Source organism: Ziziphus jujuba, chromosome 7 (genome assembly GCF_031755915.1).
Source record: "Ziziphus jujuba cultivar Dongzao chromosome 7, ASM3175591v1".
Classification (NCBI taxonomy): Eukaryota; Viridiplantae; Streptophyta; class Magnoliopsida; order Rosales; family Rhamnaceae; genus Ziziphus; species Ziziphus jujuba.
Genome location: NC_083385.1, coordinates 23,040,435 through 23,060,806, shown reverse-complemented (window position 1 = coordinate 23,060,806; position 20,372 = coordinate 23,040,435). Strand labels below are relative to the sequence as shown.

The 20,372-nt window shown below is 31.2% G+C and overlaps 1 protein-coding gene across 5 annotated transcripts; it reads right to left on the bottom strand.

The window, feature by feature from the left end:
• Window positions 1-1,670: 1,670 nt before the first annotated feature.
• LOC107425574 (peroxisomal ATPase PEX1) lies at window positions 1,671-14,993 on the bottom strand. 5 transcript variants are annotated; one of them, XM_048479164.2, is made up of 17 exons: window positions 14,591-14,990; window positions 14,295-14,468; window positions 13,346-13,445; window positions 12,239-12,727; window positions 10,362-11,105; window positions 8,997-9,088; window positions 8,637-8,710; window positions 8,257-8,479; window positions 7,418-7,511; window positions 7,140-7,294; window positions 6,294-6,521; window positions 5,407-5,607; window positions 4,217-4,342; window positions 4,011-4,072; window positions 3,411-3,528; window positions 2,034-2,318; window positions 1,671-1,904 (listed from the first exon to the last, which is right to left on the bottom strand). In XM_048479164.2, exons 1-17 carry the CDS (start codon window positions 14,795-14,797, stop codon window positions 1,866-1,868), a joined length of 3,411 nt encoding a protein of 1,136 aa, XP_048335121.2. In that variant the 5' UTR covers window positions 14,798-14,990; the 3' UTR covers window positions 1,671-1,865. The 5 variants fall into 5 exon arrangements, 4 of the variants coding, with proteins under 4 accessions (XP_048335121.2, XP_048335123.2, XP_060674976.1 ...); XM_048479166.2 differs by lacking the exon at window positions 14,591-14,990 and having other exon boundaries at window positions 13,346-13,518; window positions 14,295-14,432; XM_060818993.1 differs by lacking the exon at window positions 14,591-14,990 and having other exon boundaries at window positions 13,350-13,445; window positions 14,295-14,340.
• Between the last annotated feature and the right edge of the window lie 5,379 nt (window positions 14,994-20,372).

The following is a 20,372-nucleotide window of genomic DNA, read 5'->3' as shown; positions in this document are numbered from 1 at the left end:
ATCAATTATGTTACAAAATGATTTAAAACCCCAATTGAATACCAAGATATTTAAATACCACAAGTCTATTTATGAACTCATTAGAATTGAAAATCATCTAAAATATTGTCAAAAGTCATATAAAATAATAATACATATATGTGAAAGCAAATATTTATTTATACATAAAACAAACATTTTGATCATATCATTTTAAAATATTTTGGGTATATAATATAATATATATATGGTTTAAATATTTTATGTATATACCATTTGATCAAAATGTTTGTTTTATGTATAAATAAATATTTGCTTTCACATATATGTATTATTATTTTATATGACTTTTGACAATATTTATTTATACATAAAACAAACATTTTGATCAAATGGTATATACATAAAATATTTAAACCATATATATATTATATTATATACCCAAAATATTTTAAAATGATATAACCACTCACATTACTGTAGATGTTATTAAAACAGTTGGTGAAACGAGTTCTACAGTGTGGGTTTTTTTCTTTTCTTTTTTTTTTTTTTTTTGGGTTTGGGGTTTCAGGGTGGGATGGGGGTAGATACAATTATTTTATTATTATTTTCGGAGAGGGGGTAAGTAGTTAAAAGTTGGTATTTGTTCAATTAAATTTTCAAATTTAAATTATTAAAGATGTGTCAAACTTTATTTACCATTTCGCAATACTCTAATTTTATGTTGAAGAGATGCCTTTCTTTTTTTTTTATCATAAAATGAAAATTTAGAACATTTTAAAATTTGAATCAAATAAAGATTAACTGAATTAATATGCTTCTTATGCCTACATACATGAAGTCATGTATCACCTCAATTATGTGTGCGTGTGCATGTGTGTGTGAGTTTAAATGTTACATCAATTACTGATTTAAAATTAAAACTCATTAAAAAAAAATTAAATTTATTATTTATCACATCAATAAATTCTTAACATAAAATGAAAACCACATTCTTAATAAATCAAAATCATGTGTGTATATATATATATATATACACGTGTCCTAATTTATTCAATGACACGTCCTGCAACATTTGTTGTGGAGCATGAAGGATCGTGCTGCAGGAGCATGAAAACTCTTTGTACGATCGTGTTGCGACATAGTTTCGCACAGGAAATCTTAAGCTCCATCGCTTACTAGAGTATTCACCTTTATATATATATATATATATATATATATATATATATATGCATATATATAATTTTGCTATATAATAGCTCTTCTATAATGTTCATATATAGGATTGACGCCGAACATTAGACAATATTTTACAAGGTTTTTATCATGCTACATGTTATAAAACACCCACATTATAAAATGGCATAAACGTGTTTTATAACAAACCTTTATTTTGTTAGAGGATGGATCCACGATACGCCAGGGATGTATTATACAACAGCAGAGCTAGTGCAGAGCTAAAGGGCACATACCGCCTGGGCTTTGTTTAATTTTTCTATTATATATCTCTAGTATTATTAATTCCTCCCTGCATAAATTATTATTATTATTATTATTATTATTATTATTATTATTATTATTATCCTCTTTTCTTTTAGTTCCTATAAAGAATGGCATGAAAGACCTGTGTCATAACAAAACTACAACCTAATGGCTCCAAGTACTTAGTCAATTGGCAGGAAACCGACGAGTGATTATTTCACAATTCGCAAGGGTGTTATTACTTACTCAAAATTTCAAAAGACAAATAGAAAACACCAAATGAATCTAGAACTGAAAAATAAAATAAAATAAGAAATAGCAATAGATGTCAAAAAAAATAAATAAAAAGAAATTTGGAGAGTATAAATAGTACTCGAGACGCATGGTTCCACCTAAATTGCTCGTTATGCTAGCGTTGCTCTCTTGCCTTTTGCATCTCTTGACTGCATATAGTTTCAATTTTGAGTCGTTAGTCACATTTATGAAATGGGTTTAAACATAAACATCACTTGGACAACAATGTAACAAGTGCAGGAATGGCATATGTGAGAGAGAGAGAGAGAGAGAGAAACCTGTTCAGCAACAGGTCTCTTTGAATCCAGAAACTGCCTGTAAATACCATCCAGTCTTTCCTTCTCAGCTTTCGAAACAGAAGGTCTTGCCTTGGAAGCGGTGGACTTCAAGAGACCATTAGTTATGACTGGGTTTTTACCTGGCTCATTCTTGTTTGAACCACCCAGAAGCTCATGCACTGCTGCAAGCTGAGCATCTGACAGCAAAGCTTGAAGGTCAGCTCCGCTAAATCCTTCTGTTATACTAGCTACGGCAGCTAAATCGACATCATCGGCTAGTGGTAACTGCATTAATTTTGACGTGAAGGCAAACAACATTGTACTTTAAAATGAGTGAAAAGGAAAAACTTAATATTTTCTTAACACAATAGCAACAGATGAGTTAAGGAATCTGGCTCTTTTTGTTTCACCTACAAAACGAGAAGAGTCCAATGTTCTTTCTTGACAAAAGCAATTGATCAGTCTGAACTGATCAAGTATACATGAGCCTACAGCACACTTCATTCTTCCTTTGATAAACCAATAAAAAAGAAGAAAAATAAAATATTATCATACCTAGGAATGGCAACGGGGTGGGGCACGGTGGGATTGGGCCAGCCTCCCCCACACCCCCCTCCCAGCCTCCTTAAAATAGTCCCATCCCCACCCCCGTACCACGGTTTTTTTAACAGGAGAAAAGGGGTGGAGAGGGGATTCCCCATTTCCCCACCAAAAAAAAAATAATAATAATAATAAAATTTTTAAATATTTTTAAAAATATATTATATATTCAAAAAATATATTCACACTTATTAATATAATTATATTTAAGTATAAAAAATATGTAAAATATAGATATAAAATAAATTTTATTAATAATATATATACAGGGCAAGGAAATAATCCCCACCCCCACGGGCCCCACCCCAACGCCGACCGGAGGATATGGGGTTTTTACCCAATCCCCACCCCAATTCCCCGTTGAACCAGGAATTCCCCGTCCCATCATGGCGGAGATGGATGGCAGGGCAAGATCTACAATCGCTGGCTTTTGCCCAATGCCAGATTTATTGGTTTATTTTTAGGGGGTAAAGCTCGCACTACTCCTAAAGATAAACGTGCAAGCAACATGCCATGAATAAGAGAATCAAGATCCTAATAAAATCCCTCTCAATTTAAAATAACAAATAGAATAGATTGATACGATATACTCTGAGTCATATTCAAATAAGGTCACATAGCAGAAATGGCATTATATTATGCAGAATACCTTCATTTACTATGCAGGTGGAAAAAAGCTAAAAAAAAAAAAAAATTGAAAAAAAAAAAAAGAATTAAAATGAAAAGGGCTGCACATTAATAGAAAATTCGCATTTGCTAGACAGTTTCCATACAAACCTTTCTAGAAAGAACTGTAAGAATATCCAGCCTTTCACGTTCAGATGGAAAACCACAGTATAAAAGGCGATCCAGCCTGCCAGGTCTTAAAAGTGCAGCATCAAGTAGATCTGGTCTACTGCTCGAAAAGAAAAGAGCAGGTTAATTTTCCATAATGTAACTATGCCTTATATACCAGCTTATGACAAAGCAAAAGTTGGAAAAATGATAATAATAAAATAAAGTAAAAATAAAAATAAAAAACATTTCACAACTGCATGCCTCAGACAGTCCGGCCACACAGAAGCAAAGATAACAAAGAAGCAAGAGGGGAAAAGTGTTATTTACCACTGAATAAATAATACAAAGTGCTTCCGCCTCTAATATATTTTTGCTTCAAGAAATTGATGAACTAAATGATCCAGTTAAATGGAATATAGAGTTACTGTCTTATATTATAACTTGTGAGGTGAACATAGTAGGACCTAAATTGCTGGAAATCGATTTTTATGAGCCATACAATTGGACACAAACTTAACCTTCTCTTGAGATCGATATTAGCATTTCATTTATAAAGAAGAACATAAAAATAATACTTGTAGCTTTAACAAAGAAACAAACCTTGTTGCAGCAAAAACAAATACACCAGTCAAAACTTCGACACCATCTAATTCAGTAAGAAACTGCAACAAGGAGATATAGAAGAATAAGAAAAAAGATGAAAATTAATAAAGTTAAGTTTTCAATCAAATTGAAAAGAATAAGAAAATCAATTTAGACTAAACAAAAGAAGAAAAACAAATGAGACAGCTAAAGGGGAAACTTACTTGATTAACAACACGATCAGTTACTCCTGTATTGTCATGTCCTCTCTTCGGGGCAATGGAATCAAATTCATCGAAAAAGAGAAGGCATGGTGCTGCAGCTGCTGCTTTGGAGAATATATCCCGAACCTACAATCAAAATATAGGCAGAAGCAGACATCAATATGTGTTACACGTTAATCTTAGAACTGAATTCAAGGTATTATAGAGAAGAAAATAAACTAAAAGATAAAGAACATCAAGTGCATAAAATATCTTCTGTTTGCAACATTCATATACCCATCTACAATGCAATCCAATGACTCTTGGAAGATATGAATACTTTGGATAAGCAGTTACATCTTCTAAATGTTTTTTTTTCTAGTTAGAGAGATTTAACATAACCAGTTTCAGCATCAGTAAACTAAACATCAAAAGGCTTGTACTTGCTGACTTAGATAGAGGAGCACGAGGCAATATGTAGCTCAGCTTGCAGTCTACATGGCAAAGATTTCATTACATTATTCAGATGAGAATCAAAGTCATGTACTACAGAATAATTATGAGAGAGGACTAACTTTGAAATGAATCTAGTTTTTAACTTTGTTAGCACAGTTATTAAAAAAGAGATGGGAGTTATAGTAGGTTTATGGTGAGAAGAACCCACAATCAATTAGATAAGATAAAAGAAGAAGAACCCACAAATTAGTTAGATAAGATAAGAAGCACTAAAGTTAAGGACAAGGGAGAATGGGAAGACAACATAGAATGTTCTAGTGTTGACTTTTGCTAAAATGTGATAGATTAACAATTACTTCATGGCAAGAGAAGAAAGCCAAGCATGTAATAGACAAGATAAGAAATAAATTATAAAATGGGAACAGTAAGGAGATAATGATACTAAGCCAATGGTATTACCACCTTCTCTATTCAATAAATACTTCTCCAAAACACTTTTTTGAGATTTTGAGACAAATACTTGAAAGAACCTCTCTCCCCAAATCAAAAAGAGTACCATCAGGTATTCTATATTCTTTATTAGCATATAACAAAAGCACAATTCAACAGATTCTGAAATGCACTGAGCAAATGAATCATCTAGAACATGATAAACTATGTGATCTATGACATACATGTGCTACATCTACAAGTATAAACAACGAAATTCGAAAGTAATTTACATTGTAAAGAGAGAAAAATTATATGCCTCTTACAGCTTGCTCAGAAGCACCAATGTATTTATTCAATAGCTCCGGCCCTTTAATAGATATAAATCGTAGTGAACAGGCAGCAGCAGCAGCACCAACGATATGTGTCTTGCCACAACCAGGAGGCCCATATAGTAAAACATTTGACCTCAACCTTAAAGGAGCTTGTGCAAAGATATTTGGGAACTTAGAAGGAAATTCAATCATCTGAAAGTGATATTAGCAAAAATTTAATTAAATCTTTTTACAAAACTAAAAAAGGTATAATAAAGAAAAATCAAAAACCGTATTACTATAGAAAGTAGGTAAGCAGGAACATCATATAGATCATTAGCAAGTTAACAGAAAAATAACTTTCACCCTAATTTTTCACTTGTCCTAGTATCTAAGAATGATTGATAGATATCACTTTCATCCAAGAATAGATTTATTTATTTTGTCAGGAAATATCAGTCATCATATTTACAACAATATCCACACAAATGCTGGCAAATTCACAGAAAATACAAATATCTGGCTCAAACAATGGGAATTGCATCAATTGAAAATACTCCAACTACAGCTATAACCTTAAAAAACATTGCATGAATGAAAAAACTATGACACAATATTTAAATATATCCATATAAAAACCACTTGAGTTTGATATATATGTAGTAGTCTTAGCTTAGTCTGGAATCTCTTGGTCTACCTGATGTACTATGCATATGCATTATATACCATAAATTTTGCCTCAGATATTAACGGGCAAAAATATATATGCTCAAATAGAAAATAAAACATAGAAATAGTTAGCTTATATTATATAAATAGTTAGCTTATATTATATAAATATCAAACTAACATTTGGGCATGCAAATGAAACTTGAAACATCAGTTGAAAAAAATTATACCTCTCTGATAGACTTTTGAATGTCAGTAAGACCACCAACGTCATCCCACCCAGACCGACCCCCTTCAGAAGCAGATTTAGTGATGTCACGCATGGCAACAGGAAGAAAATCATGCATTGCCCTAGAAAAATCATCCCTATTTAAAGTGGCCTTTTCATCCTCGTCAGCTGAAAGATAAGGCATAAATCGACCAACAGCAGCATGAATGGTTCTATCAACCAATATTTCCTGAAACAACAAAATTGTTTATCAATTATGCTCCAATAGCAGTATGGTAATTCTACTCAAGTCACTTGCCAAAAATAATACACACATAAAATTTGAATGCATAAATAGATATGACCAAAAAAAAAATTATGTGGCGAATTTATGAATGACTGTCTACAAAATATGTCATAGAAAAACCTTCACAGCTGAATGAAAGCAAATCCAAGTGGTGAACAATGTAATAACGAAAACATGGTCCATTATGATATAACATAGTACTAAGGATATTAACAATATTACATATACATAGGTAAGAACATATGTAAGTGTCCACAACTTCCATAAAGGCATAAATATTTCATTAAAAATGTTGTACCATGACCATTGCTTATACAATAGCATTTTCTAGTAAGAGGAGTTCCAGATCTCACAAGAAGTGTAGTCATCATAACCAATGCTCTCACCTATGCAAGCAATGTCATATTAAAAGCACAAAGAAATGGGCTAAAGTACAACATTTAAGTATGAAAACATGGGAGAAATATAATTGCTACAGTAGGGTTGCATTAAAAGATACTTTTATAAGTGCATTCATGTAGTTTTAACCATCCAATGGGTAGACTAAATAAAGCTGAATACCAGATCATATGCATCATAGCCATCGCATTTGGAAGCTACATCTACTAAGATGCTATCAGAACATTGTAAACAACGCCTCTGAATTTCATGTTTCAGTATGGCCACGCGTTCCTTGGCAGCAGGAGCAGGCAGTTGGATGTGAAAGTCAAACCTCCCTAATAAACAACCAGAGAATCCAAAATATGAAATTTAAAAGAAAAAACATGTTGTAAGATAGGTTCTTTCAGATCCACTGCAATTTATAAAATAATACTCATTTTACATGCAGAAATACAAACCTGAAGAGCTTAATGACTGTGGTATACTCTCTAAAGACTGTACACAAGCTGCAAAGGCAAGGGGACCAATTCCACAAGAGATCTTCCTTTTTTCCTGTTCAGCATGCCATTAAATTTTTATTAACTCCAAGCTGGATGACAATCAAAAGGGTAGCCATGGTGACAGTAATATTGTAAAGCAAAAGTACACTTATTGCATTGCCCCACTAAGAACTTGTAGAATAGATTACGGTATTAACGTTACCCGGTTATGTTTAAATGGAAATAGCCAGGACATAAATGTTAAACAAGATTAGGCTGTTTACTGGAATTACTTAAATGACTATTTCTAACTCAGTTTCCTAAAAAGAAAGGCAACCAACCAAGAAGCGAAGAGGAGCTAATTCTAAAGGAAAATCAACTGCTAGCTCTCTAGCTAATTGATGAGAGGCTTTCCATGCATATTCCTTCTCAAAGGGCCCTCTTTTCTACAATTCTATTCATCAATTATGCATATTTGCAATGGATCTTTTTCCTAATCACCTTCTCTCTCTTATAAAAAAAAATAAAATAAAATAAAAAAAAAAAAGAAGGAATAAAAAAAAGAAAAAACCAAAAAAACAAAGAATGATCTAAATATTTGGTTGTCTCCTTATGTACAAGTTTTTTGTTTTTTAACATCTCATAATAGACCATACAATTTTCCACAGCACAAAAGCATAGCAATAAAATAATGAAAAGTCAACCGAAAATAAATGATGCATAAATAAATTAAACAGCTAACAAATTAATCTTAACATCAGCATCAGTGGTACCATCTCATTAAATGAGGGACTAAATATGCATGAAAAGATCATTACCCCATATTCATCCATAATGTCTATTAAAAATTCCGTTAACGAAATAACAGATCCTGAGGGTTGAGATCCTTCTGTGTCAGAAGAGGATGAAATAATGCTATCAAGATCGTCAAGGATGACAAGAGATGGTGCATGATCCAAAGCCTCAGAAATGTAGCCAGAAAGTGCGTGGCGAATGGTCAAGGCCTTTTCTGAAGCAAGGCGAGAGCAAGATACAAAAACTCTGCAAACATAAACCAACATTATAGCATTTTTCTTCCTTCAAAAACCACCTTAGATATTGTCATATAACTAAACTTGAATTTCAGATGATAAGTCACATAAAGTATTCCCTATTCTAATTGTAGTTCACACATCTGCTAAAGAAAATAAGTTCATACATGTGTGCTAAAAGGTCTTTATGTTCCTGGAGAGATTTTGCAGTGCCTCTTGCTAATAATGTCTTTCCAGAGCCCTACCAGCAAAAAGGAAAAGCCAATTTTTAACAATTAAAATTATAGCAATACCAGATATGGTAGGCAGAACAATATAGTAAGTCCAGCATTACAAATAAACCCAATAACTTGAGACTTTGGTAGTTAATGTTGAACTAATAATTTTAAATTTTTGCTTATTCATGTAACGAACCCTAGGTTGGTGCAATACTATCTTGAGTATAGCTGATATATTAAAATGAGAAGTCTCCCCAGCCTTTCAAGCATTAAATCGCCAAAGAAAAATCAAATATTAAAAGAACTCACAGGAGGCCCATATATCAGAACATGTCCAGGGAGAGGAAGACGATAGGAACTCAACCACATCCCAGAAGCAGGAGATAACAACACTGTTAACCCTGCATTTGGAAAAATATGAGCTCATAAACCAAGACTACTGTAAGAAAAAAAAAAACAAGCTTTACAATTTTCATCGTGGTATATGAAATGGTGTCAATAGAAAGCAAATTTTAGGACATTAGAAAGAATGTTCCTTTTAGGGTCTATGAAGAGGAGTCGAAAAATTTTGAAATAATAGCTTTCAATCAATTTTGAAATAATAGCTTTCAATCATGTATAGCAGCAATCTGCCTTTTAGGGTCTATGAAGAGGAGTCAATATAATTTTGAAATAATAGCTTTCGATCATGGAAAGTAGCATTTCATTGATTTCTTCATGCTACCAATTAAACAGATAAAAAAAAATGTTTAAAACTAAATGTTTTCAGCCCGCACGCAACTTGCATCCACATATGGGAAAAAGCATGGTTTGTGAAATGATATATAGCACATAGACACTCTACTATACAAATAAGTAGCATCAGATTTTGCATAATATCTGTACGATTAAACTTCAATCAAAACAAACCAAATAACAGTTTTCCAAAGCTTTCAGAGGAAAATCAAAAAATAAAAATAATAATAATAATAAAAGAATAAAAATAATCTCAATCTTAAATTAGAACTCAAAATTTTTTACAAAGTATTTTAATTCCTTACATTTTTATTGAGTGCTAATATGCTGGTTGAGTGGTTTGTAAAAGTTAACAACAGTTTTCTGAAGCAAAAGAAAATATAAACGATATCAATCTTATAGATTAGACCAAAATATGTTTGCACTGGTTTACCAAGCTAGGGATCTAAAGTCGAATGGGTAGAACAAATTCTGAAGCAAATATAAATGATGTCCATCTACAGAAAATATAAATGATCTGAATCTTCCATTTTGCTATTACCAAATCCTTATTGCAGGTTAAAACAAATTCTGCAGCTAGGGATCTATAGTCAAATATATAGAACATTTCTTGTCAGGGTTAGTTTTTGCCTGGATGTCTAAACGTAGCCCCTTGAGATAACCCCATGTGTTTTTAGGAGAAAAAAGAGTAACAGTCAATCAGATCTAAAAAACTCTCCAGACACAAATTCTCAATGTCCTTGTTCTCCATGTGTAGGTGAGTCTAGTTGAGTTTCTACTCTCCATAAACACCTAAAATGAAAACCAACATATACCAGTACATTTGATTTGCCAAAAAAATGTAAACTACTACATTCTACTCCCATCACCTGATGAAGTTTCACATGAATAAGAGTTAACAAATATGTAAAGGCATAAAGACAGCAAAGAAATACCTACTATTTATCACATCTGAAGTAGATGTTCCCATCCAGCTCAAGGAAGATATATCACAACTACTATCTTCATTGAATATCCTCTCACTGACAGAATTAAAGGCTACAGGGTCCCCAACTTCCACATTTTCAAAAACAGCTAGGCCTCCCTGACTATTGCTCCTCCTATTTTTTTCATCCAATACAAGCTCATATGCATATCCACCATGATGAGATTCCTCAGCAGTAGTCAATGAATATAAAATTTGTACTGGCAATTCTCTAGTCTCATTTCTGCTTTCCAGAGTACCATTACATGATGCTTGTACCTTCACTTGAGCCCCAAACTTGTAATTTGTCACTTCAAAGTGAAGCAAGGTTTCATGTCCTAAAACCAATGAATTAACTTCTTCTCCCGTATGTGAAGAAATAGCATCCAATTGGGCAAGGAACCATGCCTTAAGAAGGCTTTGTAATCCATTTCTGTTATCAGACTGGCGAGCAACCTTCTCATCCTGATTAGAATGGGATTCATAAGAAAGAGCAGCGATAACTTCATCATAAGTTGACCAATCCGCAATCTCCATATAGGTTCCTGAGCCAGGTTTGATAAGCATATCTTTCTTTTTATGATTTTTATGGCTATGGAGTACTTCCAAACCATTTTTCTCAGAAGCCTTCTCTTTACCTGGCATCTTAAAGTGGCAAGGAGAAAGTGAAAGAGAGGGAATATCTTTCTTCAAAACATTGCATCCTTTTAAATAAACCCCTGCAAGCATTGCAGCATTCCTATCAAACCAAATATTGTAAATGAAAGGATAAAAACTTACTGCTGGAGAAATAATAAAGAAAGGGAAAGGCGAAAGAGAAAGATTCTCAAAGAGAGAGAGAGAAATAGTATAATGATTAGCCTACAAATGTTTCACCATCCACACTTCCAAGAGAAAGAAAAGTCATAGCAAGCAACAGATCATTATACAAAATGAACAGTAAAAGATCAAACTTGCAGCACAAGAATAGACAGATTCAAATTTAAGGGGAGAAAGAATTCCAAACCATGAGAGCTCTCAAAATCTATTAAGACTCAAAAGTCCACATGCAAATTGGGTTTCCTATATTTTCAGTTGATATGTATGACTGTTTTCTAAGCTCGATTAAATTTGTACAAGCACTTTTCTGCAAGGTCCTTCCTTTGGTTACTAATAATAATTTCCTAGAAACATGTAGGGCTAGCAAAGTCTCAAATACATAAGTAAACAGGACACAATATCATGTAGGCACAACTGAGAAGCTAATGAAGTAGAGAATTCATATACAGGTTACAGCAAATTGATCAAATGCTTAACCAATCACCATGCCCAAACACATAAATTTTCAAATGGATGTCAATAATTAAAAGTAACAATCTATGTCAATTGTCCATGCAAATAGTAAACAGTTTAAAGCCAATGGTGGATCCAGAAATTTACTTTTGGGACCAACTTTATATTAACATAATTTTGTTTTTCATTATCACAATTTATACGCACAGTGACCACTTGAACAATAAATTTTAAAACATATTTTCATAAATGATTTGAATTTAATTTTAAATCAAGAAAATAACAGTTCACATTCCAAAACCATTAGTAAAACCATAACTGAAGTTTAAATTATTATTCTTATAAATGAAAACCATGTTCATACTTACAGCATAAAAAGAAAAATCAACTCCCCTTGTGAGCAAAGGCACCACAACATATGAGATACCAAAAATACCTAAGTAAACTTGATAGATGGTTTAAAAATAAATTTAATATGCAAACCACTTCCGTTACTTGAAAAATTGCTATAAAAGGCTTCAATTTTCTTTTAAAAAATAAAAATATAAAATTGAGTTGGACCTAAGTACAGTGGACGCACATGAATGCAAGCTGACTCTCAAGTAGACACGGAGACATTGAGCAATCATCACATGCCCTTCAGCCACCGAATCTGAAATCAACAAACGAACAATTGCTTGATGCTGCTCTTTTCTGTCAGTGAAAGTTCCATTCTTAGCTCCCTTCGAAGTTGAACTGCTTTTAACTCTCAATGCATCATTTCCAGAACTTGTTATCCTCTCCTTCAATGGTAAACGTGGTACTACAAATACTAACTGAAGAGAATCTAGTGAGAATTTTTTTGCTGTTTCTGGGTGAATGATAGCAACAGAAGTGAGGCTTACACCAAGCTCAACACCTTTGACAATATTTTTGCAAATAAATCTCTTGTCAGCATCTTGAATGCGGACTAATGCCTTTGCAACATTTTCATTACTGGAAGATAGCATGTCCATATCTTCATTTAAATTAACATTTTTCTTGCGTCTCTTTGGAGCAACAGCAACTTCAGTTCCTGGCACAAGTTGCACTGATAAAATCTATAGGTCAGACATAAACTCCAGTGGACATCAGATTTTATAGTATATGAATATTTAGAAATCTTCAATACACAAGTACCATGCCTATCCCACATATTTCTCTCAAAGCTAACAATTGTGGAAAACAATGAAAGAAATATTTATTTAACCATTGAAAAAAAGACACCACATCCACCTGTTTCCCTTTAGCTAGCACAAGCAGTGCAGTGAAACTGCAACATAATACAAAAACATAATGCCAAAAGCCATATAGAGGATAAATGTAATAAGCATTAACTAATTGCTCAACCAGAAGTATCCTTTTAATCCTTGTAGCACTCATATGAAATGAATATAATATTACTGGACACAATTGTGTTATTCCATGGCTGGTGACAATCTAGATTTTCTCAGTTAATTATACATCAAAGTTCCAGACTGCTTTGGCTTCTTGTTTAAAATTAGACAATATGATATGGAATGTAATGTCATATTATACACATTCATATTTTTCTGTATACATGCCTGAATTTATGTATGTACAAGATAAAGAAGAACAACAGCAAACTTCACTTGAATCAACTGCAACATATCATAACATTGAGCACTTGAAGAACTTTGCATCTTACCCACCGCTTTCTTGGGGAAAGTTGAAGTAACAAGGAATGTAATGCTAGTGCTGCCATGCAACCACAAAGGAAATCTCATTGCTTCTTGGACAATCCTGACCTGTTGGCAGTGGTGGCATTCATTAAAACTTCAACATTACTGAATAAGAGGAAATATTCTCCACTCACAATAACTGGGAAGGGAAAAATAACTGAAGATTAATTTTTCATGAAAAATGCCAATGATTAGATAGAGAGAGAGAGAGAGAGAGAGAGAGAGTGTACAAACAAACAATAAGAAACCACCCAAACTTTTAATGATTCATAAAGACTGAAACAAGTAACAAAGAGCCACTTCACATAGACATAAAACCATTTTATACGTATACAAACTCAAAGGCTAGTTACGACAGACACAAGCTCATACACCTGGAAATAAAACCTTATCTTCTGGGCTTAAAATTTAGGAACATACCAACACAACCAAAAAAGTCCTTGCAAATTCTTGCGTGGCTAAAACACAAGGAGGAAAAGGCTTAAGCAGCCAAATTGGATTGACCTCTTCTCAATCATTTCTTTAAGAAGACAATCAAATAACTACCATGGGAGACTTGTTACCAAAATTACTCACGAATGAATTATTTCCTAATCAAAATTGAGTTTAACTGTTAACTATGCCAATCTTACATACAATTGTAACTACCACCAAGAAACCAACTCCAAACCGGCAAGAGCAAACCCTCAAAGAACAGGGTTTCAAACAACTTTTTATGAAGTAACATTTTATGGACTGAAAGGGAGTAAATGAAAACGAAATGAAAACTCTCTCTCTCTCTCTCTCTCTCTCTCTCTCTCTATATATATATATATATATATATAACTTATTGTTCAATAATCACAAGGAAAAAAAAAAAAAAGAGTGTGCTTTCGAGTTCTAAGAGAGGCAGCCTTATGCGGCAAAAATCAATACCTGCTTCAATATGGCGGCTTCTGCAACCTCCGAGTTAAGCTCCAAAACTTCCCAATCATCCTCATTATTGGGCTCAATCGTCACTAGAGTTGCCCTGGGCACATTCGAAAGAGCTCGGACTTGAACCTTCGTACGATCCCCCAAAGAAATGCACTCTGCAAATTGCTGAGCAATCTAACATCCACAATTTCCACACAAAAAAAAAAGAAAAATAAAAAGAAAAAAAATCAACGAAAAAACAAAATTCAAACTCAAATTAAACAAAAAATAAAGAAATTTTACTATAAATAAACGACCTCAATTCCCGAAGAAAAAGAAGTGGCACCGGACCATGCGACGACCCAGCGATCGTCGCTGGTGCGAGAGCGGAGCTCGAGAGCGAGAACTTCGCCGAGGAGGCCAGAGTGAGACTGTGAAGAGGATTGGAGGGTTTGGATTAGGAGAAGGGGGAGGGAGACGAAGCAGTTTTCTATGCCGGCTACCAACTTCACCTCCAATTCCATAGCTACAAGAGAGATTTGATTTAGAGGTTAGGGCTCAGAGGAGAAGCGCGTGAAGGGGACGCTCCTCCTCCATTAAGAATCTGATTATATGTAACAGTGTATGAGTTAGGACGTGGGAGTGACGAAGAAGATGAAAGAGTTTTGCGTCTCCCAACGCTTGCTTTGGAATTTCTTGGAGTGGCTGTTATCGTACGTTGCGGCCGTTTGAAGTAAAACGACAACGTTTCCATCCCTCCCAATTTATAGTGTCGTAGATTTCAAGTATATACGGATAACCAGTAAAAAAAACATCGATGTAGATGGAAATATCAAAAATATAATTTTACGAAAATATCGATGAAAATATTAATATTAATAGAAATATTGATAAAATTATAGAAACTATAAATTTTAAAATATAAATTTTTATATATAAGATAATTAATATAGTAAAATAATATAAAAATATAATAATTAGAATATAATAATAATAAAATATTCTATAAATATTATAAATTATTTATAAATGAATAAAATATAAAGTTAATTAGCACCAAAATATAGAAAATGTAAAAAATAATAGTAAGATCGATAGAAATATTGATAAAGTTACGGAAATGGTAAATTTTTAATTTAGAATATAAATTTTTATATATAAGATAATTAATATAGTAAAATAATATAAAAATACAATAATTAGAATATAATAATAATAAAATATTCTATAAATATTATAAATCATTTATAAGTGAATAAAATATAAAGTTAATTAGCACCAAAATATAGAAAATTTAAAAGATAATAGTAAGATACAAAAAATTCTCAAATATAATCCCTAATACATTATTAATACCACAAAGAATTCCTTGGTTCTTCAAATTAATGATCATATATTGATGTTTCACGTATATAACAATAGGCATTCCAACTCATCATATTAAAGAAATTTTCCATGTAATTGTGGATGTGCCAAGTATATCTTTCTCTATCAATTCCAATCAATTGTCCAAGTGAAAGGTAATGTGGATTTATCCAATGAGAAGTATAACATTCATTTTGAGACATGGGATGATTGAAGATATCAACATCGTAATCACTGTGAGGATTATGTGATCTCATTTGACCAATTGGATATACAATTGGAATCTCAGAATTTTCATATTGAGAACTAACTTGTGTATTTAAACTCATTGCATCCAAAAAGTTAGAAAGATAATCTTCATCATGTTGATTCATCATGGAAATGCCATAGTGCCTTCTTGAACCAGTGCATGCTGTTCGAGCCCCATGATCAAAATCCTGTGTTGCATGTGTATATTGATCTACACCAGTAAATGGGATTAATGGTTGTTAGCTTGGTTCTCGATAATATGTTCCACTCCCACCTCCACCTATATTATATCCTCCTCCTCTATTGCTACCATAATCATTACATCCATTATCATCATCATCAAGATCAACGACATCATCATCATCTTCATCCTCATATTCATTTGGTTGAGAATAACCGCCACCAAATGTTTCTACACAATGACCAAATCGTCTAGTTGAAAGCCTTGTCACTACTTCAAACGAATAATTTTCTCCACTATCACTGCTCATAACTTCTTCAGCAATAACATTGTCAACATTTATCCCTAATTGTGAAGTATGCATTGCGACTCAAGGATCTAGATTGCCTTCATTATCATCTAAGTGTGAATTCTTAACCCATTGGATAATAGGATTATCTTCACATCTAAGTGTGAATTCTTAACCCATTGGATAATAGGATTATCTTCATCTTCACCAATGTCAGCTCCAATTTTAAGAAGATCCAAATAATCTGAATCTAATTGAGGTTGATTTGTTAATTCCATATCACGGATCCGCAATTTCATATTATAGTAGCAAAAAACCAATTTCTGAAGTTTTTTATATGCGAGCCTATTTCATTGTTTTGTGTATATTAAAGCGAAGGTGCTCCAATTACGCTCGCATGCAGATGATGATACAGTTTGTGATAAAATACGCATTGCCAATTTTCTAAGTGTTAGAGTGCTATTACCATACATTGTCCACCATTCAGCCGTATATTCAACATTATAAATCAAAATATATAAAATTTTAATAAAATTTTTAATATTTCGCATATGATTTTTTATAACAATTAATTGAAATGCACATACCAAGTATTATTTCCGCTCGGATGGCAATTGCTGCATGATCACTAAACCCTTTTCATGCATCTCGAAAGCATATTATCTATATATAATGACGAAAAAATTATAAAAAACGTTATTAATATGTTAGTTAAAAAAAAATAATAAACAAAATCTTACTTCATTTCCAAATTGAGATATACGATTCGAATTTGGATCTAATGTTGCAAAGACATCATGAACAGCTTGTACAAGATCTGGATCAGTGCCAATTCCTTCTTTATATTGGAATCGTGGATTCAAAAAGTATGCTACAAAATAATAATAATAATTAAATCTAATATATAAATTATAAAACAAAATAATAATTATTAATAAGTAATTGACATAAAATTACCAGCCATATGGAGAGGATGAGAAAGTGTATTATTCCATTGAGCATCTATGATGTCCATAATCCACTGAGTTCCTCTTTGATTTTTGATTGCATATCTCATTTTTTGAAAACAATCATACAATATTAGCATCATAGCTATGAACTCAGCGTCAACAATTCATAAAATATTATATAATGACTCATATAAATTAACAACGTGAGTAACAGAATCCCAAAAATGATTATCAAGGATAAGTTTCTCCACTTCTTTACCTGTTTTTATTTGACTCAATTGATGTTCAGCCCATTCATCGCTAGTAAAGACTTGTTTTAGAGAAGGTTTCTTTTTAAGGAGACTATTTAAAGTAATATAGTTTGTTGCAAACCTTATTGCTTCTGGTCGAACGATGTCTCCTTTACATATATCTCGCATTAAAGAAAGTAACCAATTATGATTATAAATATAATTGGTTATCATTCTTGCACGCTGAATGATCCTTGCAATACTTTCATACTTTCCAATATCCTCAAATGTAAGATCAATACAGGTGCAGCACATGGTGTCCAATACAAATTGTACTGTATCATCAATATCTTACCAGCCTTTACGAATGCAGAGCCATTATCCATGACTACTTGCACAACATTGTTCTTTCCCATTTCATGAATAATATTCTCCAAAAGTTTATATATATATACTTATAGTTTTTTATTTTATCTGAAGTATCAACTGATTTAAGAAACACTGATGACCCTTTACAATAGAGCATTAAATTCAATATGGACAGCTTAGTTGGTCTTATCCATCCATCACACATAATTGTACAACCATATGTCTTCCAACTTTCTTTGAACTTTTCAATATGCTGTTGCATCTCTTTATACCCCATGTCTAGATATTTTTCCTTAATTTCATATGGAGATGGAATTTGAACTCCCATACCTGTTTATTGAGCACCAACGATCATGTTTTTGAAATTGTGCAATTTTGCCTTTGCAGGTGAAACATTATCATAAATAAAGAACTTTGCTACTAATCTTCTCAATGTATCTTTCACACCACCTTTTGTCAATACATCTTTTATATTTTTTTGTTTTGCACCGGATGACTTATATAATGAAGGTGCAGCCGGAGGAAATTGATAAAATTGTTGTCTACGAATAAGCTCCCTTACACTTGTTGCACAATGGAATTGAGCACATGGTTGACTACCACATTCTCAAGAAATCCTGATCCTTAACCTCTAGGATTAAAAAAGTTTCTTCTTTGTTCTTTTTCCCACCTGTCTTGTTTAGATGCATGAACTGCAACTTTATATGAGTCTTTTTCATCAGGATTCATATCAGTTGGATATATACATGTATCATCACCATCATCACCATCATCATCATCATCATAATTACTCCGAGACGGAGCTAAGTTACCCCGTAATTCATTATGAATATCTTCCTCCATCGTCTTGTTTTTTTAATTTTGCATATTCTTTCTTCCTTAAATAATTGTAAATCTCTTTCTTCACTTCTGGAGGTACATTAGAGCACTTTTTGACATTATTTTTTGGATCAGAATGTGCTAAATGATACTTTAATCTTATTATTCTACCATTTTGCATTTTATGGTTACAATATTTGCAAATTGTACTATACTTGTTACCTTCAATTGGAATACAATGTGATCAAGCTGGATCTGCTTTTCCGCTACCACTTTTCATTTTTCCTTTTAATAATCATAAATAATTATTAAGTTAATAATAATATTAATAACAACAATAAGAATAAGAAAAATTACAATATTAATAACAAGTAAAAAAATAATAACAATAATAATAATATCAATATTAATAAGAATAACAATAATAATAATATTAATAATAATAATACAAACAACAAATATAACAACATTAATAATAATAATGATAATAAAAATGATAACAACAACAACAATAACAAATTAACAATATTAATAATAATAAGAGTAGTAACAATAATAATAATAATAATTATGACAACATTAATAACAATAATAACATCAACAGTAACAACAATATTAATAACAAGAATAATAATAATAATAACAACATTTATAAGAATATTAATAAGAATAACATGAATAACAATAATACTAATAATAATAATAACAACATTAATAATAACGATAATAAAAACAATAATAATAACAACATTAACAATAATAAGGATAATAACGACAATAAATATAATAACAATAATAATAAAAAAACAAGAATAACAATAATAATAATATTAATAATAATAAACAACAATAATAACAACATTAATAATAAAAATAATAATGACAACATTAATAATAACGATAATAATAACAACATTAATAATAATATTAATAATAAAAATAATAATGACAATATTAATAATAACGATAATAATAACAAAATTAATAATAATAATAACAATATTAATAATAACGATAATAAAAACAACAATAATAATAATATTAATAATAATAAGGATAATAGCGATAATAAAAATAATAACAATAATAATAAGAACAAGAATAACAATAATAATAATATTAATAATAATAATAAACAACCATAATAACAACATTAATAATAATAAAAATAATAACAGCAACAAGAATAAGAAAAATAATAACAATATTAATATTCATGATAATAATAACAATAACAATAATAAGAAGAAGAATAATAACTATAATAACAATAACAATAATAATAATAATAATAACAACAACATTAATAATAACAATAGTAAAAATGACAATAATAACAACATTAATAATAATAAAGATAATAATGATAATAAATATAATAACAATAATAATAAGAACAAGAATAACAATAATAATAATTTTAATAATAATCATAAAACAACAATAATAACAACATTAATAATAATAACGATAATAACGATAACAAATATAATAACAATAATAATAAGAACAAGAATAACAATAATAATAATAATTTTAATAATAATAATATACAACAATAATAACAATATTAATAATAATAAAAATAATAACAATAACAAAAATAAAAATAATAATAATGATATTAATATTCATGATAATAATAAT